The following is a 23,673-nucleotide window of genomic DNA, read 5'->3' as shown; positions in this document are numbered from 1 at the left end:
ATTATTATATTTAGAAAATACCAGTTTTTATGCCGGTCGTGTTTTTTAATTTTGTTGTATTTATCCGCCACACCTTAAAGGCTGGTCTGTGAAAAAATTGTCTGACATTAAAACGGTCCGTGGCGCAAAAAAGGTTGGGGACCACTGCTATAGAGGGTCTATATGCTCAACACCTATTGTGACACCTTTTTCACTATGAGGAGCGCCTAATACTCATGAGCACTTTTTAGATGATTGCTACACCAGGTGGCGCTGCTACCTGGACATCAATTTCTACCTGCTCCAGATTTTCAAGGGTTAGATCACTGGTCTCTGTGGTTCCCTAGTGGTCTAGTGGTTAGGCTGCGGCGCTCTCACCGCTGCGGCCCGGGTTCGATCCCCGGTCAGGGAACCAACCACAGCCATTAGAGTCGCACAAGCCAGTGTACTCTCAGTGCCGGTCCCAAGCCCGGATAAACGGGGAGGGTTGCGTTAGGAAGGGCATCCAGCGTAAAAACATGTGCCAAATCAAAACATGTGGATGATGCAATGTGGCGACCCCTAATGGGAGAAGCCGAAAGAAAGAGAGATCACTGGTCTCTGTATCCTTCTGGGTTATTCCAAGATGTTTCTAATGACACTATGGAATATCTGAGTCTGACTAACCTTATTGCTTATAGGTTGGGTAAAAAAAAGAACACTAGTTACGTAGGTAACAATTTGTCTTAGTATGTCTTAATATATACCTGCCAAGGTTACGTGTTATTCGGTACCAAAGACAACAAGGTTCCTTAGAACCAAAAACAAAACAAAACAAACATCCTGGTGATTCCCAATGTAGGGAACCACAATTACATGCAGTGCATTACTAGCACTTATACTTTCTTGAAATGTACAGTATGTGGAAGAAATGAAATAAAGACCATAACATGTATTTTTTCTCTTTAATTTGAAAAATATAAAACTTTAATAATAAAGGCTACATCTTTTTTTAATAATTACAATAATTATAGCTTAAAGTAAAATCTTTTAACTGAAAACTCTTTGTATAATGTATAATTTACAGATTTGATAAAATGCAGTAAACCAAACAAACAAAAAAAAGTAAAGGATATTTTTTTAAAAGCTTACAAAGTGTTTTTAAAACATAAAGCCCTTCTAAAAACCGAGGGAATATAACACCCTGAAACAGGGTAGCACATGGTATGGTCCATGTAGGCACAGGTGCTGCACTGATATCAAATAAAACCCCCCCACCCAATCCACCCTGTTCCCTTCACCACCCACATCAATGGACTGTTTTAAAAAAATAGGTCTATGAGATAATCTTTTAAAATGTGGTGTGAATGAGAGCTAATGTAGTGGTGTACATTTTTCTGCATGGACTTTATTTCCTACCCAAAGCAGAAAACCCTATGTAACTGGATCCTTACCGTAAATGGAATCTAAGTTTGTACGAATTGTATTATTCGTACAATATAATAATTGTATTATATGGATTATTATTCACATTGTTCGGCTCCGAGAGTGTTATGCAGATATTCTGATCCCAGTGGTTAAAGCGGCGCTGCCAACACTAGCCGTTTCGCAGGTCCACAAAGGTGCCTCATTTAAAGCATTACTTCTTTGCATTATGTCTTTGATACCTTCAGCTTGCTATAAGCAACGATCCCATTGTTGCTTTTGCCTTGTTGCCTAGGCGACCGGCGATGTGTAAATCAAATTGGTGTCAAGTGTGATTTCGAAATAATAATAATAAAAAAAAAAAAAAAAAAAAAGATTTGGATTGCACGTTGCGAAACAGGTCTACGATTCCAACATCCGATACACAAACAAAGGCACCGCATAAAGAGCTTTCTGTAATCACGGAATTCGCTTGATTGTTGCATTGTGATAAGATACCAGATCTTCAGTATCATGCCATAAGACTGGCAACTTTGCCCGACTAATACTACAGCGGTTGGTAGAGGCGGGAAGATTTATGTTTATGGACGAGTGAGCAGCTAAAAGTGAGAGCTACAACAGTGACAGGAGGATGTTTCAAAACTTCATGGCGGTGAGAAGTCATGAAGGTCTAGATATGAAATTCTTAAAAAGTAGTTACTGCACAGGCAGCTTTCGCTGCGGCAAATGATCAGAGTGGGAGGAGTGTGTGCGTGTGTGTGCATGTGTGTGTTGCATTACTAATAAAAAATAAAAGAACTGAAACAACTGTTTCAAGCAGCGTGTCCTTTCTGTGGACGTGAGTCAGGAAAATCGGGATAATATAGTTCAATAAATACATTAAAAAAAACGATAATAAAAGTTTTTCCAGGGACACGTTTATATACACGTATGTGTATATCTGCATGTTTAGATGCTTCCTCTGTTCGCTTGATCTTTTTTTTTGTTTCTTCCAAGTTCTAAGGCAGAATGGTTAAAAGAAATGGCCTTCTGCTCATCTTCAATTGTTTCTTCGATCTCTTCATCACATCCCAAATATTGTTTTTCTCAAATATATTAACTCTCTGTAGCTTTAAAACAAAAAACAAAACAAAAAAAGGGCACACGTTTGTGCCAAAAGGAGTCCGTTCGCTTGGTGTCTGATGGACTGATGGAGTAATGTGAAGAAGTGGAAGTGTTATCCCAGCATTCGGGAACTGTTTAAAAGGCGTACAGGAACTGGAGAATTGTGCTTAGTCCATGCGCTCAACCTTTCCCAGTATCTTCCCTTCGTACATGGGCAATACCGTGCAGTCTTCCCAGATCTCCTCAAACACTGCGCCGCACTCGAACTCGTCGCTGGCCTTCTTGAAGTAGTACCTACAAAACAAACGGTGGATTTTGGTGAATATATATTTTCCATAATGCTTGTTTGTTGTTTTTTTTCTGCTTAAGTTAATAGTTTCAAGGCAATAAGGCTGGCTTTGATTAAACATCAAGAAATGTACACACATCTCCAGGTCACGTATACATGAATTGTAAAAAAAAAAAAAAAAAAAGCCTTGGCCTTTTGACAGTAAAAAAAATGACAGTGCTTCACATTGACCTCAAGGGTGTTTTAAAGGTCAGGGGGCTCATAACCCTGGCACAAAGACAGCACTGAAGGTTGGGTCGGGGCTATTTTTCTGCACCGTGCCCCTAATGACCTGAAGTCTCTTAAAGAAAGGAGCAGGGATCAGCAGGGAAGATTTAATGATTGGCTTTGTAATGGAAAAATGCCTGACTCGCACCATGTGTGGGGCAGCTTTGGAATTCCAACCGCCAGCTTGGGTTTATGGGTGAAAGCTGACTAACTCACACAAACAGCATGTGTGTAAACTTTTCTCCTTCCCACCCCCTTTTTTTCTTTTCATTTCGCCAAGCCTGATGTAGCAGTTGTGTTCTGTATATTTCGAATGAATGTCTCAATTAGGAACAGAGGCATCACTGGAAGTCTGTCTAACCTTGGCATCATCATCTACATCACCACCAAACAGTTCTCCTCTGTATCCTTCCTATCCACACATCTCTGAGGGAATTAACCCCCCGAGCTAAGGAGAGTAAAGTGAATCAGAACGAAGGATGAAGTGAGCCAAGAAGGGGAGATTATTTTATTTTTTTTAAAGAAACATGTTTAATGTGTTTGTTGTCACATCTGGTTTCGATATGGTCTGGCAAGTCGTTTCTGGAGAGCTCCAGAAAATAAAAATGAAATACGAAATACGAAATGAAATGAAATATAGAGGTTTGATTTTATGGCTTAGGTGAATGACGGTATCGTTGACTCGTAAATCAAGAGGTTACAGATTGTAAATCGCACAGAGTAGAACTTAACCCTTTAAAAGGTTTGCAGCGTTGATTCTCTCGGTTTCCGAGGTTTTTATAGCCCAGAATATGAGCAGGTTCAATTTCCCTACTGCTTTTGATTAAAAAATGTGGAAAATGGTTGTATTTATGGTCTATAATATGATCATTTGTAGAATGTATATAGGATAGTGCTCAACGCACCAATTATAGGCTATGTTGCTTTGAGGAATTTGCAAATCCGTCAAATGTTTGGTCTGGGAAATATGAAAATTGTTTGTGCTGATTAACTGATCGATTTGTACGAGGAACTTTTTCGAAACAAAAAAAGCATGCAAAGCGTTTTCAGCCGTCGTCTAGACACGTCCTAAGTCTCTGTTTGAAATCGTTCAGGTTTAACCGTCCGAGTTCAAAGGCACTCGGGGTCCTGTAAAGCGCTGCCCGTGTTGAAGATGCATGTTTGTGAAGAGCTTGCGGCTGATGTAATCCTGCGAGGAATCTAAGAGGCTGTCAGATGCAGCAGCTCAGTGGGCAGAAAATAATAGGGTTCGGGCCGCAAAGCCATGCTTATTAAGAATGCCTCAGCGTGGGAATCGGGAGGGGGCGTGGTGGGAGAGCTGACATGACCAGATCCATGCGCGCAACCCAACCTGCCCCACCACTGCGTCTCCTCACAGACATCTTATTTTAATTACGGAGATTTAGTCTTTTTTTTTAATGTTTCAGCTCTGTGGAGGCCAAGCAACTGCCAGAACACAGAAACCTGTTTTACCTGTAATTGCCTTTCTTGCGAAGCTGCTCTTTGAAATGGCCGAGAGTGAGGCTGTGGGTCTTCATTAATCTGCGGTAGGGGATCTCCTCGCCGCAGAAGAAGTAGGTGACCACCAGCTCCGAGCCAGAGTGGGAGCTGGAGTGGCCGGCGCTCAGTCGCCGCTGCTGCTCCTTCCACCTTTGGAGAAGAAAAGCAAATAGGTTTGAGCTAAGAGGGTGGCGTTAAATATTAAATAATAATATACAGTACAATGTTTTTTTTCCCAGTCCCACTCAATTTTTTTGCTAATCGTTTCTTTAATTTACACTCATGCTGAGTTCGGTTTTCTCTTGTTACGCCAAGCCAGCATAGGCTTAGAGGAGCCTTTTCTCGAGCGTAACGTGATTAGGTGGCATCTGAAGGCAGCGCGAGCTGTTGTGAAGCATGACATGGCTCTGGGAAGGTCCTCCCGAGTTTGATGGATGATGGGCCTTTGTGTCAGCGTCTGGGCTTTTCACATATTTGACCTCTCGCTAAGAGACTCCGGCAGGCTTTCGATACTGCCTTTCTCATCCTTCTGCCCCCTGAAACAAATCCTAATGTGACGGTCCAGCTCGACCTGTGCACAGTGGTGCAGTGACGGGCTCAAGGGGCCAGCCTGGACCAACATGTGTTGCAGGGGTGGCCAAAGGGCAAGCCCCCAAAAGAGCTGTGAAGCTTTTCATTCACTTCCAGGGCTTTGTTAGCGCTGATTCAGATGGCGATGGTTCGCCCTGAGACAGCTGGCTGGCTAAAGGTCAGCCAATTAAAGCTCAGAAAAGAGAGTGTGTGTGCGTATGTGTGTATACGCTGGCTGTCAGGTGGCTGTGGCTGAACATCAAACATTGTCATGGAACACTGACATGTGTGACAAAAATATTTCAGGGATTGTTAAACCTAAAAAAAAACTTTATGTGGGTTTTAAAAGACCAGGATTCCCAGTCCTTTAGGTTAGCTTGCTTAAAAAAAAAAAACAGTCAAATGAATAAACATACTCGTCCATCTGGAGGGCAGTGCTGATGAGAGTCGAGCTGCTGTTGGAGAAAAGTGATGGATGCACTCGGTCTCTCTGCAGGCTGGAGGCTGAATGTCTGTAAGAGATGGAGTTGTGCTTTAGGCCGAGAATACAGAGCTGAGCTTCAAATAACTAAAGGACACTTTTTTTACAGTGAAATCCAGCTATTCAGTCACATTTTTTAAATTCCAGACCCTGGATGAAGCATTGTTGGGGACGTGTAGATTAAGTACTGAGTATTTTATGTGTTTCTAATTCAACTATATGATGATTGTTAAAAATGATGGTGAAAATAACGCCAAATCCGCATTATTGTCCCTGAAAGCATTTCCTCAGTTTTCCATCAAGATACATGTTAATTCCAAATATCTCTTGAGGAAGGCTGAATCCATACCTTTGTTTAGTGGGTTTGGAGGCTTCTTCCAGCCTTCGACAGGCTTCTTCGAGCTGGGTGAGGGTGTTTGGTGGGGATAGAGGTGGCATAGTGGGATCCTGAATAAACGGGTGACCGGGATGGTGTGCTCGAGCATGACCTCCTACTCCTCCACCACCCCATAAAGGCGTCTTAGAGGACAAATCGCTTGGATGCGTCTTCTTCAGGCCTTGCGAACTGCAGGGAAGAATTGTTTGTTAACTTTGCCTTTTCCTTTGGCCAACATCTATTCTTTGACTAGATGTCCTATCCTAAGGGTGAAATTCAAACTCTTGTTTCATGCCTATCTTTGCCTTCTATGTTGATAAATTTCTAAATTATATAGAGGTACATGGCTATAAAGTGTGCTCATGTGACCCACCTGTGAGGTTTGTGCTTGTTCTGCCTTTCGCTTTCCAGGATCCACTGCCACACGTTGTGAGTTCGGACCATACCGTCTCTGGGGAGCAGAGGTGAGTTGCTTTCCTCATCGCTTGACTTGCAACCACTCATTCCATCGCTAATGTTACTAGGACGCTTAGACAACGTGTTGGTACGCCTAGACGTGAGCAAAAAAATAAAAATAATCAGGCCCAAGAGATCTCACGAGGCTCTATTTGATAACATTTGCTGCAGATGCATTAAACCTACTGAACTCACCCTTGTTGAAGATCGGCTGAGTTGTGACACCGCTGGTAGCAGTAATCTGACCCAGTAGAACCTAGACACTGTGAAACTCTGTGCGCCGCCTCGGCCTCCATCTCCTCCCTGCTCTTGGGTGAAGCAGAGTGGTGGTGGTGAATGTAATGGTGATGGATGTGCTTGGTGGAGGGCTGGGAAGCTATCATGGGCATCTTGGATGCTACAGAACAGTGCATGCTAGGTAAGAGACTGGGGGCAGAGCCTTGCTGATGGTGATGGTCTGGGGAATGGGAGCGTGGCGAGGAGATTGGTATGCCAGGGGACTGGCACCCGGGGGTCTTTAGGACCCTGGAGAGGTGTTCATCCAGGATGGCCTGAGGGTCTTCTTCGCACAGTCCAGAGGAGAGCAGGCTGAGAGAAGTGGGAGGCTGCGGGGGGATGACTACAGGTAATTCACTGTCATCTCGTTCTTCTTCCTGCACACACACAAGGAAGTGAGTTAGCTGACATTCCTTCTGATCATTTGAAATTGAAATGATAAACGTTTCCTGCCTATTCTGACTAGGAAAAAAATATATATATATATATATATATATATATATATATATATATATATATATATATATATATATATATATATACACATATATTGCCAGACTTGCCCTGTCAGTCACACACCATCAGGCAATTTGGATCTTCTCTAAATATAAAGAACACACTTCTTTACCAGTAGCACAGGCAAAACTAATAAGGCCAATAAGGGGTCAAAGGGTCATACAGTTCACAGATCAGAGGTCACACGGTTTAAGAGGTTGAAAGGGTTCGGCTTGGGCACTTAAGAGAAGAGCTGCCCTGAGGACCTGCCACAAAAAGGGGCTTTTCATCTAGCAATAATTGAGTTTGATGAGGTACGGCTGTGGATGAAGGCTCGGGCACAGCGTTTGTTTATCTAGCAAACATCTTTAGGGGTTGGTGTGACTGTCTTTTCTGGATCAACTTGTGCATTTGATTACAAAATGGCAGCAATAGTACAAAATTCCTACTAACCTCCTGTATCTGCTGCAACCTTTCCTCCAGAGAGCTGAGGGTGTCCTGCTCGCGCTTCAGTTTCTCCAGACGGGCGATCAGCTCTGCTGCGAATGCAGACGGTTTTACCGGAGCCATCTCTTGTGGCAACCGCTGCGTCCTCTAAAGGTAGGAGTAGATAGAACAGGTTAGAACGAGCTGCTCACCATAATCTGTTCATGACCAGGATGACCATCTGCAAAAATCTTGCTGCACAATTAAAATGTTTCAGACGGTTTCTATGCCTTGCCTAACACCAAAAGAAGGCTCACACTTTATTGTAAAATCAACTAAGAAGGCATGTCCAGTGTGTTACATTATTGTACTGTATATAAGAGCGTGTGAGTTTCTGACTATTTCTATCTAATGCTATTGACCTGACCCTGAATCCTTAAATGGCCTTCATCTCTCATTTCTCCTCTTCCTCCTTTAATGCCAACTGCCAAAAGTGCTGCCAGCCTTGAGCAAGAGAGATGGACCAACACACATACACATGCACACACACCCTCACACACACACACACACACACACACACACACACACACCACCCATGCCATCAGCATGGAGGCTCTGAAGTCAGGCAGCTTCAAAGAACCCTTGTCAAACATCAAACACACACAAGGAGTGGGGGCGAAGGGGGTGTGGGGGGCGACACAGGCTTTTAAATCCCAGAATAAAAGCCAGATAGACGGGAAAAAAATAGCAGGGGGACAAAATTAAAAGAAGAGGAGAAAAAAAAGAGAGGAAGAGGGCTAAGAGAGAGATGGAGTGAGGGATGAGGATGGACGAGGGGGAGGTAAGGGGGGCTGTTGGAAATCAGAGAAAGGGAGAGAGAAAAGGTAATCTATTTCCTGACCATGAATAAGCCACGTCAGGACAGTTGTCCCAGACTTACAAAGGATTTTAAACAGTTTTTAAATAGTTACATTTTTTTTTACATGTGCAAAAGAAAAAGCACATCAAAGTTTAAAACTTTTTTGGGATGCCGTGCATCACAGTCTCTACAAACAACCGAAGGGGAAAATATTTGTAAAGAATTAACTCTATAACCTCCGACCTTAGTTGAACGCTCAACCCCAAACTAAAGTCTCTGAACCCCCCTAACCCCCCCTCCACCTCCTGCTACTAAACACACCCTGCTGAGCCCTACACCATGGGGAGATCAGAGAGAACTGAAGGGGTTGTGGAGGGGTGGAAAGAGAGGGGGAGGTTTACTGTGACAAAAACACACGGAGTAGAAAGATGGGGGTGGGGGGTGGTGGTTAGGGGTTTGGTTCTCGGCTGGAGGTTGTCACCAAAGAAACCACACATGCCGCCTGCCTGCATTCAGCCTCTGATCAAAGGGTGCTGAGAATCGACTCCTGCACTCACTTCCAGATCTTGACCACTTGACCCCTTAAGCCCCACCCTTCCCTCCTCTTCCCAGTTCTTCAGGTTGCGTCGCATCTCCTTAGAACCCAGAATCCGAATGTAAATTCCGAATGGAACCTTTATCTTTGGCTTCAAACAGCAGTGGGGATGCAAGAGCGTTATTTCTATGGAGATACACGAGGGGGGGTTGAAAGAGGGGATGTGGGGAGGGGTGAAAAAAAATGCATATGCTAATGCAGGCTTTCATTTGTAGCCTTTTATATGAAAATGAGCGGAAGAATATAATATTCTGTCAAAACACAAGCTCGGAGAAATAAAAACAGGGCTCCCACTTGGGGAGAGGGACCCAGCTGCCAGCGGCAGGAGGCACTGATCTCAGTGGAAAGAGGGAAAAAATCTTACGGGGAAGTGGGGGAGCGAGACTTGTCCGTTGATCTTGATGCTTCGGTGCATCTCCCGCTGTAGCTGTTTCTTTGTGCCCAGCTTGTATGGTGGGATCCCATCCCTGGTAAAAAAAAAACAAACAAAAAAACCCAACAGAAATTAGACCACAAGACAACAATCTTCAGACTAAACACTGCATTAGGTTTCAATTGTACAAAAGTACAAAAGACAGGCTCGTTTGATTTGGAAGCAACCTGCTGACCCATTATGTTTTATTATTGAAGAAATTTCTTGCTTTGAAGGCCACATACCACAGCCTTCTCCCTTGACAGCGGATCCAGTAACCCTTGACTTTACTGTGCCCCCTACCCACCCACCTCCTTCCCCTCCCCATTTCAGTTTCTCTAACATTTAGGGCATTAGCAAGACAACACACCTCTCCTTAATGATTCTCGATGGGACCCCGGGGGCCACCGTTTACTGCCTAATGTCAACACCGGAGCTCTCTCCCCTACTGAGGGCATGAGAGAGCCATCAAAGGCCGGAGCGGTCTGTTAGCAAACACAGAGCCTGCTCCGCAGGGGGGGTCACTTTCTGATTGCTAATCCGCAAAAAAAAAAAAAAAAAAAAAACACAGGGAGACTTAATAACGATGCCAGTGAGCTCAGATGGAAGTAAAGATCTGTATGGGGATCGGCGGGGCACTTTTTTCGTCCGAATGTAAATAACGTTAAACATTGTACTTGTACTTGACCGAAAGCCTGGCGTTTTCCTTCATTCCAGTTGAAATGCGCTAAGCGGGACGTTTTTCCGTTGTGATTTGTTCGGGTCCGAATGTGTTCTTGTCAACCGCTGTTTCAGTGTTTTCCGGCAGAACTCTATGGAGCGTGACCTATCCTGAACACTACTGTCTCTCTCTCTTTTTTTCTCTCTATGTATTTCTCTCTCTCTCTCTTTGAAATCTCACACTCATGCGCATATTCGCTCTCTGCCATCTTCATTTGGCAACAGCATCTCGCGGCTCCTCTGATCTCAGCAACATCAAAAGCTCAGTTTGTAAGATAAGGTAATGTTTGAAGTTGGCACTGCTGCATTCCCCAGAGTCCAAGTAAATCCATAAATAAGATATAAGCATAAGGGGGTGGAGGGGCAAAAAAAAAAAAAAAAGAATGGGGCTGAAATCACCTCTAACCCTGGCTTTATGCCTTTATCTCAAACTGCGATTCAAATTGGTGCCACGCCTTTTATACTGTGACAGAGATCACATTGTTCGTGCAAAAAACAGGGACTTATTTCATAAAATAGCCAAAAAAGTGCTCTAATTTCTGTCCGCCTCTGAAAAACTCGATTTTTTAATGCTAGTTTATAACAGTAGACAGAAATCATTTTGGCCATCCCTGTTTTAAAATAAAGTGACTGAGAGAAAGCAGTTCGAACAAAAAAAAAAAGAAGCCTGCTAAGAAGAGATCTAGCTGAGATCCTGCTTCATGCTACGTGTGCGGCTGTTTGCTATGTTAGCATTTCTGAAAGAATTCCTTCAATGGAGCAACATTTCTCAGGGATGAATCACGCTAGCCCCTGATTAGCATTATGCAAATTGATCATGCTAATTAGCGGTTAGTAGCGCTCAGCTGGAATAGGTCGTCTTAGCTGTTTAGATGTCCTCTTTTTTTTCGAAAGCGGACAAGCCGACACAAAACGATATGGATAACCCGTTCCTCTCTTGATAGTTTAATTTTTTAAAAAGCTAGTTGTGAATGAGCGTAGGCCTCTTTGTTTCTTTCTTTGGGGGAAAGCCGTACGTTGCCCCCCACCAATGATTCAGTCGTGCAACTAATTTTCAAAGCAGTTTGAGTTGCTCTCACAATCCCCCCACTACACACACACACACACACACACACACACACACCTCCTCTGCTCCCTCCTAAAGCTCTGGGAGCCAAACAATGGGCCAAGAGCGCCATTCAACTCTGCCTTTCATCCTCTCTGAAACCACGTAAGGCTCCTTTGTAAAAAGGAGGGGGGCTGGCTGGATTGTGTGTGCATGTGTATGTGGTTTTGATATATATAAGTGTGTGTGTGGTGATGAAGGGGTTAGGGGGTCACGATGAGGGAGTGTGATTTTAATCCCAGCATTGGCAACCCCAGGTGAGTTTGTCTGCAGCTCCAGGAATGAGGTCTGCAAGCTCATCTATCCCTGCCGACCAAACGTGCTCTGACACCCGATCTCATCACGCTAAGGCTGCTGGGAAGATGGCAGCGGCGCAGAGCGGGGTAAAGCCTTGCTTTCAAGCCATGCCAAGCCCCCTCCTTCCTTCTACTCTCTGGGAGACAGACTTATGGGCTAATGGCTAATTTTTATTGTGTGGATTTGAGAAAAGGGAAACATCGAGATACTGATGGCAAAAACAAAAGCACTGGAAGGGGAACAAAAGGAAAAAAACGGAAGCAAAGAAACTAGAGAACAAAAAAGCTGATGTTTGGAAAAACACTGCACGGTTTTGTAATTCCAACGAAATAAGAGCCCTTTTAACCTTATTCTGTGTGGCCATCCAAATCCGATTTACACCAAACAACAGCAGGAAGTCCAACAGCATTAAACATTCCATGGTGCTACATGGGTTTCTAGAGATTTCCTAGCTTCAAAAGGATCTACCGTTTTTCCAGATTTTTCAGCACTTTTATTAATTTGTGCTGTAATAACCTCAGAGTTACCGTATGCTGCGTCAGCGTTTTCTCTGAAATTAGCCACACTTGTAACGTTCTTAACTGTTTCTTTAGGGTTTATGCACATTGCACATTTGCTGATTCAAGGCCACAAAACTTGGAAAAATCCAAGCTGTACATCCTGTACCTACGCCAGAGAGCTGTCGGACATTGCTAATGCAACACTCGTCAAAGTCACCGAAGTCCTTTTAATTCCGGCTTCCTGCCAAATCCCATTTCTTAACATGGCCACTTCTTTGTTCACGTAAGTGGAGGTCTGTTGAAATCTTTTTTTGTCTTAACATCGGACGAACTGCCGAGGACAACACGAGACCCTTCCATCTTCGACTGAATCATGGAGAAGGAAGCAAGAGTGTGCATGATGCATAGGACACTTACACACTGCTGTCAGTCATGGACATGGAGTCGTCAGTGGTTGCATCGCTGGACACCTCGCTGTCGTTTGCGCTGCTGGCTGGAGCCATGACGTGACCAGAGTTCACGAAGTACGGAGTGGCCGGGTCTCCTCGCTTCTGAGCCCTGCAAACGCAACAAGGGGAGTCAGACAAGCAAAGCTGAGCATGCGATGTGCTGTCTAGTCTTACTAAACAGACAACCACTAGCCAACACATTCATTCCTAATGGATTCAGGTTGATGTCTGGAGACACAAACTACCAACTCATGTTTTTTAAAGCAGCAGCACCACTAAGCCGCCACTTCTGGTCCCTTGAACAGGTCGCTCTGGATAAGGGAGTCTGCCAAATGCCATGAATGTACATCTTATGATAATTCATGCTTGCAGCTGACTGGTCAGCCATTATTCAATATTTATAAGTGAACTCACAGTTTTATATGAACGTTCGCTTGTTTCTATGGTAGCAGTCCTTTTTTTAAGGAAACTAAATATAACTAGCAATTAAGTGGCGATATGATGAAGTTTTTTGTAAGGTGGAAGGTTTTAATGCCATTCAACCACTAATAATGGAAGCTGATCCGATATTTTGAATGATACTTTAAACAGATGAAGTATTTTGAGGGGAAACCCCCTGCTCTCTATTCAACCTTCACTCATCACAACACGCTCTGCTCGACGCATCACTTCCTCCGCTGCTGACGGGATGATGAAACAATGCACACGACCCTCGCTCGGCCGAGTCGACCACCTCTTCTTAACGAATACCCCTCTCTATATCTCCCTCGTTCAGCATGTCAACAACCACTTCCCCTACTTCTGCTGTCTACACCCCCACCTCACTGTTTGCTTTGGATAAAAAAAAATTCCTGCACTCTTTCATTCCGACGCTCTTTTTCGTCCTTCTCTTTCACCCCCTCACACACCCATTCTCTCTATACTTTTTTTTTGTCTTTCTCTTCTCTCCTGCTGTGCTGCATTCCTGCTTTCCTTGGCATAAAGAAGGGAGGGGAAAGCAAGGGAAAAGGAGTGCAGAACTTTTATGAGAAATGCTTACTATACAGGGTCATGTGTGAAAAAAAACGAAGACACAGAGAGATAGAGGGGGAAGAAAAGTAGAAAAAGATGAAGACCGAGAGTAGGACCAGCCAGAAAGCAGCAAGATACAGGATTCTAAGGGAGAAAGAGCCTTTTAAGAACAGGGGATGGGGGTGAGGGTGTTTGAAATTAGTTCCACATGTGTCAGATAAAAACTCCATCACACACAGAGTTGGCCCAGGCCGTGGGGAAAGAGGAGGGATGTGCCCCCCAGTCCTTCTCTCCCTCTCTCTTTCCCAGTGAAAACACCAGCAGGAAGAAGCAGAGATGCCCTTATGTCAGCGACACCCCCCATCCTCCTCATAACAGCAGCGCAGGACACTTTGTCTCCACTGAGACACACACATACACACTTTGTCTATGTGCTGGCAGCCACATGAGTGGACACACACACACACACACACACACACACACACACACACACACACACACACACACACACAGAGTTTGGAACCATTTGGTCATGCTTCTTGCTTAAGCTCTTTTCATCTGCCCACTTTTTAAAATCCAGAAAAAGAGCGGCCACGTTCTGTTTACTCCAGTGATCTGTCTTTAAGACACAACAAAGGACCGGGAAAGAAAAAAAAAGAAAAAAAGAAAAAGGAAAAAAAAAAACTTCAAGTGCATTGCGATGTAATTGTTTCCAGATGTCTCTTGCTTTATTGTGTGGATGTACTAAGACCAGCTCGGTCAGTGCTATTAAAACCAGGCTTTGATTGAAAATCATGCAGAAAACCCAGAGTTCTTTTATTTTATTATTATTATATATATATATATTTTTTTAAACGCAAAGCTCGGTGTCAGTGCGGCGCAGCTGCGCTTGGAAACGTCTGTGGAACAGAACACAAAGGCTTCCTTGAAAACTTCTTATCTTTCATCTTGGACCAAAACTAAAATATCTTCCTTCTGCAGCTCGAGTATATGTGTGTGTGTGCGCACGCTCGTGTGTGTGTGTAGAGATGTGTAAGACACAGGCCCACATTCAGACATACAAACACACACCAATTTCAAGCACTTCTGCAGCATAACTAATGAGTGTGGAGTGATAGTTTGTCCCTAAACATTAGTGTACATGTACACACCAATGTAATTGTGCTGAGGATTGGGTTTGGGCTGGAAAATCACAAAAAAAGAAAATAAATAAATAAATAAATTTAAAAAAAAAGTGCAAAACAGACCTCCAGATGGCTGCTTTCAAGAGCGCCATCATTTCACATCCATGAAGGTTTCGTCCGGGGCAGATCATTTGAATTGTCCTGTAGTGCTAAGTTAAAGCAGATGGGACTTGTGTTTTAATCGGAATAATGTTTTGCCACACACTCTCTCATTCTTCTTTTTATTTTACATCCATGACATTTTTTTTATTAAATCATTTGTCCAGGACAGATCACGGAATTGTCTTGGTAGAGGTAAGTGGAAGCAGACAGACTCGTGTTTAAATCTTTGCCATGTGGTTTCTGATACAAGTCTAGCCACTTTGACATCTGGTGACTTCTGGTAACCTGGTTTAGAGGCTAATAACCCCGGCTGAACGAATGAAAGCGACACGACTGGATTTGCTGCCTTGGATTTTTCTACAAAGTCATTCGAAAGGACTTGACCCCTTCCTTTACCTTTCTGCATTCAAAGTTTGCCTTATCAAATGACAAAACAGACCAACAAAAGGCAGATATTAAACTGTCCAACAGGAGTAAGTTATCAAAAATCACCATCCTAAAGATATTTCCCCCTTTTTTCATTTGTTAATAAAGCGGCTTTCAAAACTATTTAAGTATTGTAGCTGGTCTTCTGTGCCTCACAAGCAACACGCAGTGTTTGTGTATACAAGACAGCAATAAACCTGTTATTAATGCATCACATTCCGCCTGACACACTTGCAGACCTTCCAGTGTTTGTTCTTTCCCAGAGGAACTTGTCACACAGGGGCATTTACGCACTTTAAAACTAAGGAAAAGCACCAAAATGTACAAATGTTCCATTTATTCATTATTAAATCTGATCTGTGTAATGAGAAGATGGGGTTGGAATAAAGATGCTTGAAGATGGATAAGAGGTCTGATAAGACCTTTGATGATCTGATCTAAAAAAGAAACGTGCTTCTAATAATAATTCAGCAGTGCATATGAGCATAAAGATGTATGATGGATCTCATGCATTCTGCTGGAGATGAAGGTGATGTTGATCTAACGAGCATGCTTCTTGCGCATGCTTCTTGCTTTTTACCTGCATTCTGCGGTGCGCAGAGTCATGGTGGCGCGCAGTGTCTCGGCAGAAAGTCCCACGACGGCCGCCAGCGCTTTGGCCTTCAGCTCGCCGCAGCTCCACTCCTTGTCCTCGATGAGCGGCGGCAGGTAGCCGCACACGAGCTCGAGGCTCGCCAGGCCGCCGTGCGCGTGGGCGTGGCCGGCGCACGCCGCGTTCTCGCCCCCCGAGCGGACGTAGTCCAAATAAATGTCCGAGGTGAGAAAGGCGCGGTAGGCGCTTTCCTCCAGGCCGCCCTCGATCTCGTTCTGGGCCAGGTCGAACATGCGCAGCTCGATCCTCTGCTTCTTGACGCCGTCGCGGATGCACGCGCGCGTCGCCGCGCGCAGGTGCTCCGCCACTACGCCGCGGCCCTCTACGTAGCGCTTGTAGATGGCGCGCGCCACGCGGCGAGTCTTTGCGTCCTGCAGGTCCATCTGGCGGAAGCCGTTGCACGCGAACCAGAAGTCGAGCGCGTCCTCGCAGCGCTCGCGCTCCAGGAACGTGCGGAACAGGTGCGCGCCGTCCTGGTCGGCCAGCAGCGAGCGCAGGGACTTGGTCCACCGGGTGAGCGGCGAGTCCGGCGACGCGCTCCCTTCCGGCTCACCCAGGCCGTCCTCGTCCCTGCGCGCAGTGCGCGCCGTCTTCACCCCGCTCTTCAGTTTCATGTACGCGGACGGATCGCGACGCAACCCCGACGATAGCGACAACGACAGCGTCGACAATGAGGACGCCTCCTCCTCACCTTCCTCTCCTGGTACCGGTGGACGAGGCGCGTCTTCCCGGAAGCTCGTGGCCACGGGTTCGATAAGCGCGCGACTCATGGCTCCGTCTGCTCACCGCGCGCCTTGCAAGTGCACCTCGGATCACTTCTCAGGACCGAGCGGAACCGAGGAACGCTGGACCTCTCTGTAACACAAATAAACAGCGTTCTGCGTTTATTCAACAATGCATAGTCACAAGTCACTTTTTTTTTAAATCTTCTGCAAAAGCTGAAAAGTATACCTCCAGAGAAAGCAAACCATGATCACAGTGATCCTTTCCATAAGTCTGGACTCAACAGAGTGACAGACCACCACACTTTCCCTTATTATATCCACAATCCCTGATCCATTTCACCGTTGAGCCACATCCAGAAACCCTCCAGCACCTCGCTGTGAGCTGGTAATAACCTACAGGACACTTTCTCTGAATCATCTTCAGATAAGAACTTACAAGAGCTCAGGATTTCATTGTCAGAACGTGTTTCTAACTTTTTCTTTATCTTCATCCAGAGAGCTTTTTAGATACCTTCAAAATGGTTCTACAAAATACGAACAAAACTCCAAAAGCACCATAAAGACTGTTCTTTGGGGAATTTTGAAAAGAAAAAAAAAATGCTATCAAAGCATCCATGCATTATCTTCCTGGTGGAAGATCATTCCAGCTCAATTTATCCCGAGGCGCGTGCAGAGCGCAGAACATAATCTCAACATTTATTACTATAAACCATCAAACTCTTTGAAGCAGTTGTCATAGCAACAACAACAAAAATAAAATAATAAAACACCCAATGCATTTCAGGTTCTTACCATATTTTCATCACAACGCAAAATGAAGTGAAGGAACCGGATTTGAGGTTCTAAACCCAACAGAACCCGGGTTTGGATTGTAATCTAGGTGATGCGGTAATCCAGATTTTCAGTCTAATTTGGTATAATCCAGGGAAATGTTCCTCTCAAGTGTAGACCAAGCAGTAAATCCATGGAAATGGAATGGACAGATGCGAAGGAAATACGTTCTCATTGAAACAGACAGAGAGAAAGGAGGACGCTGTGCCTTCACTGGTGATCCATTCAGCAACTGGTCTGAAGCAACGCATGCCGTGGAGATCCTTCTCTCTCTCTCTCTCTCTCTCTCTCTCTGAGCAGAGGAGGTATCAGAATATCAAAGGGTAGTACTACACACACACACGCACACACACACACACACACCTCCTCATTTCAACGTCAGAACATAACAAGGGTTGCCAGGTATGTATATATCTGGCTACAAGGCTTTCAACAATAACAGGGGTTACAACATATGGAAGAAAACTCCCTGGTCCTCAATGCTAAGAACAAATGGGCACATTAAACAAGTTTAGAGTACAAAAGCCAACCAAGTCGGGTTCTGCTATTTTGCCATTTTGCCATTCAGTTTAATATGGCATGGATATGGCAACAAAGAGGTCTAGGGCATGTAACATTCAAACAGATTTGTGATTGATAACAGTGTATCGATTATAAAGGATATAAACAGGGTACAGGATATAAAATACTAGGCCTTGCATAGAAAATAAGAACAAATCAATCATAAAGATGAAGAAAGTTTGATTGGGAACTGAATTGAAATGTGTAAATAAAAAACCTCATTCATTTGTTGATCAATAAATTAAAAATTGGACATATATATATATATATATATATATATATATATATATATATATATATATATATATATATATATAGGATGTTTTTTATTTATTATTTTTTTTTGCATTTATTTATTTTTTTTCTCAAAGCCTGTATCAAAAACACACGAGTTCTCATGTACTTCAATTTATTTTTTCTCCAAAAAGTACAATAAGTGTGTTTGCTAAAGTGTATAAAAGAAACTAACTAATCTGAATATTTACTATCAGGATAAAATATGCACACAATTTCATGTTATCATCAACTTTATTTTTTCTTACCATTTCACCATGAGTATTGAAAACAAACCCCCCCTCCCCCTTTTAACCTTATTTATTTAAATGAGACTATTGAGGAAAATCTGGCAACATGATCGTCCATACTGAAGCTTGAACTCTTCTTAGAAAGACTGCAAGTCTGTTGACATTCATTTGTAGCCAATAATCCTACTATTTATAAAGGGTTACCAATAGGGGGCGCTATATTTTACTGTATTATGGGAGTATAGGAAAAATAAAGTGTATAGAATATCATATTGTTAGAATATGAACCTTTAAAAAAATTATATAAAATTGAGGAATTCATGTTAACATTTGATGATATTTCAAATAAAATGTAATAATACTATTACTATGATCCTCACTATAATAAAGAGGTCCCTGCAGCATTTTTCGTCTAATATGTTCATGTCTAGTTTTTATTCTGTTACTTGCTTAATGAACCCCCCCAAAAAAGACTAATAAACCATCCAGATATTAAATGTACATTCCTGTTTTTCTTTCACCACCTCCCTGGTTTTGAAGTGTTTAGCAATACCTGACCTGCTCCAGGCTAGTTTAAAACAAACTGTGGTATGAGGCTTAAAATAAGAGTACTTCAAAGCATGTCACACCTCCCACCCAAGTCCCGGAACAAACGCGTCTTATAATTTCACACTTTTATTAGCCAATACTGGCCATAAAATGATAACATGGAAGTGGATCACAGTATAACACTTAACGCCTGGTTTGCTAAGTTGTTAGATGGTGGCGCGTAATGTGGGTGGCAGATTTTTGTAAACTGTATAGTATTTTATTGGATTATCAAAAGACCCTCAGTAGAAAAATATTAGCGCACGCCTGAGGATGTTACCAGTAAAGTCAAAAAGGGTCGATTTGCAACTTTGTGGCGATTTGCACTACTGAATTTCGTATGAAAATTGACAAAACCAAGCTTAGGGATAGGAAAGGCGACAACAATTTATAATCCTGTCTTATTAAATATGCGTTGTATAAAGTGTAACACTGAACGAAATTTAAATGCATCAGCTAGTTTGAAGTCTATTAATTTTTTTTGGGGGGGCAAGATCCTGTTCTATGACTGGTGCATTATTTTAAATAGAAATTTGTGACACGTGACAACAACAACAAAACCAACAAACTCAATCTAGCTCATTTTGCTCGCTCATGATAGCGTTTTAAATCTTAAAATTTACATTTACATCTTAAATGTTTTACAACCTAAAATGTTAGTCCAAAAACTTCATTAAGCCCAAAGAAGCAGGGTTGCAATGCAGATAACTTCCCCCAAAATCACTGCCACTGCCAAGAGACAGAGAGAGGGGCAGTTTCTACCCCATGCTACTTCAAAGCGTATATTGTTCCTTTGATGTTCAACACAAACTCGAAAGACCAAGATACATCTAAATACTTGAATTTGCACATAGATAGCATAATAGCTCTGCTATAGATCGTCTTTAGCCTTACAACAATCCACTACCCAAGTGATCATTTCTGCCATTGTATATCACGGTGAACTTTTTTTTACCCCATGCATGACCTCTAAGGAAAAAAAAAAATCTGATTGTAAATGGTATTTTTACACTCCGCAACACTTCGCCGATTGTGAACCATTTCGGTTTTCTCATTAAAAATCCCCAAATGACACTACAATACACAGGGTATAAAGGAGTAGCTTCTACACCCTAGGTAGTCCACTAAATCTTAACCCTCACACCAGTGTCTGTCTCAGTTCAGTGAGATAGCTATGAGGAAAAATGTGTTCCTGAACCCATGCGCGTGCACCTGTTGGCCATGGTGCGAAGCAGAGGGCATTGCAGTGCAGTCCCGGCCCCCAAACACACACACCCCCGCCGCCACCACCACCGATGTTGACCTCTCATCGACCCCTTTGTAGTGTCCTCTGCCATTTTCACAAGGGAACCCCAAATGTTTGAAAAGCCCAGGACAGGAGGTGAGAGAATCCACTGAGGAGTGGCCATAAAACGAGGTTACCGAGAGGCTAATTTGAGGCTTGTGCAGTAGAACAAATAAAATGTAACTGATGTTGTTCCAGGAGGCAATTAAAGAAATCGTCCACCAACGTTTCCTTTCCCCCAAGTGAATGCAAGCGGTGTAGAAGATATCGTTTGTAGCAGCCAAACAACAATATTATTCAACATTATCCATGCTAATTTATTATGGTAGACCATACAGTTTTATCTACGTCGAGGACATGTGGCCTGAAATTGCCTCAGCTGATAAATAAGGGATAAAACACAGGGTGTGCTGAGGTAGAAAAGAATAAATTAGTATTCAGTGTATTTTTTTCTATAAGGCACATCATAAAGTGTTTCTCTTCTTTCTCTATTTCACTTATAGCACAGAAATGAGCAATAAAGATATCATTATTTTGTCTAATTTACTTATTTTCATGTAAATAAGAAAATTTTTCTACTTTTACCAAAAGTATTTCTCCATACCACAAAAATAAACTAGAACAATTAAATTCAATATAAATAAGAATAAAGAATTAAGAATTCCCAGTGGCATGGTATAGTTTTGGTTATTTCTTATATATTTTTGTGTCACAAGAAGCAAAATCTTGTAAGAAATTTTAGTCTAAATTCATTAATTTAATTAGACTTTATTACTGATTGTTTTCTTTTGTGTGGATTTGACTGACTACAACTAGGACACACCAAACCTGGTCCAGCATGACAATGTTCCTGTGCACAAAGCTAGCTCCATGAAGGTTTGCATGGGTTAGAATGAATGATCTCTCACCCTCCTTACCTCCTCACACCAGTACCTGACTTTACTCACACCCTTGTGGTTGAATAAGCACAAATCTCCACTAGCACACTAAAACATCTAGTGGAACATCTTCGCAGGAAGAGTGGAGGTTTTGATAACAGCAAATGGGGACTGAAAATGAAAAGGGATGTTCACAAAAAAATCTATATTGCTGGAATATAAGTATATTGCTATATGGTAGATTTATATGGCTCAACCTTCGACTCGGGATTAATAATCTGTATAATACAGGTTTGGGTTGATTTTTCGGTCAGACTGTGAGTCTTTAATCTCGGGGCCTTTTTTGTTTGTTGTGGTTCATTTTTGTTTAAAGTCTTAAATGTTCAGACAGCTCTCCTAGACAACACAACAAACAACACGGAAGAAACAAAACTCACAATATCACCTTTCCAAAAAGATAGTCAAAGAATATTTGTAACTTCCACCTTCATGCGTTTTCTTCCACTGTTCGAATTAAGGAGTATAAAACCACTACATTCGCATGAGACACCATCTTACCTGATCTTTTTTTTTCTTCAGGTGTATGCATATATTTTTTTTCATTCATTTGTGTACCACAAGCCTTGCAGTGGTTGTCGTAGCAAAATTTTGTTACGGAAAATATAGATATTTTCTGTTCTTCTCCTCTACTTTTGTGAATGATAAATGCTAAAGTGCAGATAACATCGGACTGAGTCTTCTCTACTTTATCATGTGAATGCTGATCACTGACAACTCATTTGCATTTTCTCTGAACAAAATGGAAGCATTTTAACTCGTTTTAACTAATTTTTTGGTTTGAAAATGTAGATTTTTTAATTTTTCATCCAAAAGGGTGCAACAAAAGAAAATTATAAATAAAACGTTTCTTTTCTACAAATTTCCTTCACTATGGACTCATGGTGTTTGGCACCAATGTGATAAGGTGTTACAACATCAAAGAGTCAAATCAGTCCTTAACCAAATGCATAAGACGATTATCCAATGATCTTTGCTTTAAAGGTGTCAAGGCCACTTCATTTTCATTTTGTGAAAATTGAAGGATGTCTCCAGGGACTTGTGCCATTTCACATTCTTTTTTGATATCTCTTTTTAAGTGGGGGGAAAATGCACTATTGACCCTTATTGATCTCTGTTATCAATTACTAAGCTAGTATACCTGGACAACAACAAAAAAATGCCTCTGGTTGCTTCTGTAAGTAAGGATGTCAATGATAGCACACCAGTACAAGAAGCAGGAGAAAATAAACAAGCCTTTGCCTTTCTTGGCGAATTAAATACAGTATTAGCAGAAGTGCAGGAAGAAATAGTAGCGAGTTCAAAGGCACGTGAGATTGCAGCTCGGACAGGAGCATGAAAGCTAATAAAGTTAAGTAGGCCTACGTCTGGGGGAAGGACGAGCATCCTGCTTTGAACAGAGCCTGTGATCAGTCGCCTCCCTCAATTAGTGTATTGTCCACTTGTACTTTCAGCCTGGGGGTTAAACTGCTGGTGCAGGGCTTTGAAGTGCTTATCCCTTCATCTGCAGTCAGATGGAGGAAAAATCTGCAGGGCAGCAATGAAAATAAAAAAGAAACAACACAGCTCTTCGGCCAGAGAAGAGCAAAACCATACAAGGAAGAGCAGGACATGAAGAGAAAAGCAGTTAAAGAGCGTAAGACAATCAAGTTTATGGCTAAACCATTGTTAATGTGTCTAAAAACTGAAAAAATTAAATAAAATAAAGACCCATTTCAAACGATATACTTAAACAGGCTCTATCACGAGTATGTCGCTTATATGCAATTGTCCCCATTCCATTTCCAATCAATATCCATTAAGTATTTAAGATTTTACTGACTCAATTTGCAACAACACACTCTCAGTGATTGATTTACATGTCAGAATATATCATCAGGTACGATTTTGTTTATCCCGCTAGCTTAAAACTCCAATGGCATGGCAAAATTTTCTATACGTAAAAAACATTGAGTCGATTCTCTTAGATGGATTTGAATGATTCTGTAGGTGCTTGTTATCTTTGATATTATTGTTTCCATAGTAACAGCTCCTACAGGTTAATGATCTACGGTTAAGTCTAAAGTTCCTATGAACAACATTATTACTTTAACAAAGAAAAATGTTTAGCATTTTTGTAATATTTATGGAAGGAGCCTCCAGTGTCAGAGCTTTGCAACTACTTGAAAGTTTTCCTCCAGGGGAAAGTCTTATTTTGTGCATTTTTCTTTTGGCAGCATGCTTTCTTTCTTTTTTTTTAATTAACTTTAATTAGACAGAGAAAAACTAAAGGCGGCTGAGGAAGTGTCT

General features: G+C 42.3%; 1 protein-coding gene across 1 annotated transcript; it reads right to left on the bottom strand.

Moving 5' to 3' along the window:
- Nucleotides 1-915: 915 nt before the first annotated feature.
- LOC124391979 (axin-2-like) lies at nucleotides 916-17,766 on the bottom strand. Its single transcript, XM_046858660.1, has 11 exons — nucleotides 17,453-17,766; nucleotides 15,864-16,790; nucleotides 12,529-12,669; nucleotides 9,442-9,544; nucleotides 7,651-7,791; nucleotides 6,622-7,079; nucleotides 6,344-6,520; nucleotides 5,944-6,159; nucleotides 5,530-5,625; nucleotides 4,517-4,693; nucleotides 916-2,781 (listed from the first exon to the last, which is right to left on the bottom strand). Exons 2-11 carry the CDS (start codon nucleotides 16,703-16,705, stop codon nucleotides 2,655-2,657), a joined length of 2,478 nt encoding a protein of 825 aa, XP_046714616.1. The 5' UTR covers nucleotides 16,706-16,790; nucleotides 17,453-17,766; the 3' UTR covers nucleotides 916-2,654.
- Nucleotides 17,767-23,673: the final 5,907 nt, after the last annotated feature.

Source organism: Silurus meridionalis, chromosome 1, assembly GCF_014805685.1.
Source record: "Silurus meridionalis isolate SWU-2019-XX chromosome 1, ASM1480568v1, whole genome shotgun sequence".
NCBI classification, from domain to species: domain Eukaryota; kingdom Metazoa; phylum Chordata; class Actinopteri; order Siluriformes; family Siluridae; genus Silurus; species Silurus meridionalis.
Note: the sequence above shows the minus strand (reverse complement) of the source record. Positions and strands in the feature narration are given on the sequence as shown.

What these genes read in the sequence shown, in the direction of transcription:
- LOC124391979 (XM_046858660.1), bottom strand. Translation starts at nt 16,705, where the DNA reads ATGAGTCGCGCGCTTATCGAACCCGTGGCCACGAGCTTCCGGGAAGAC. An exon ending in TCAGCCGATCTTCAACAAGG is followed by an intron (nt 6,521 to 6,621) that starts GTGAGTTCAGTA and finishes GCTCACGTCTAG; the next exon opens with GCGTACCAACACGTTGTCTA. An exon ending in ACTGCCCTCCAGATGGACGA is followed by an intron (nt 4,694 to 5,529) that starts GTATGTTTATTC and finishes TCTTCTCCAAAG; the next exon opens with GTGGAAGGAGCAGCAGCGGC.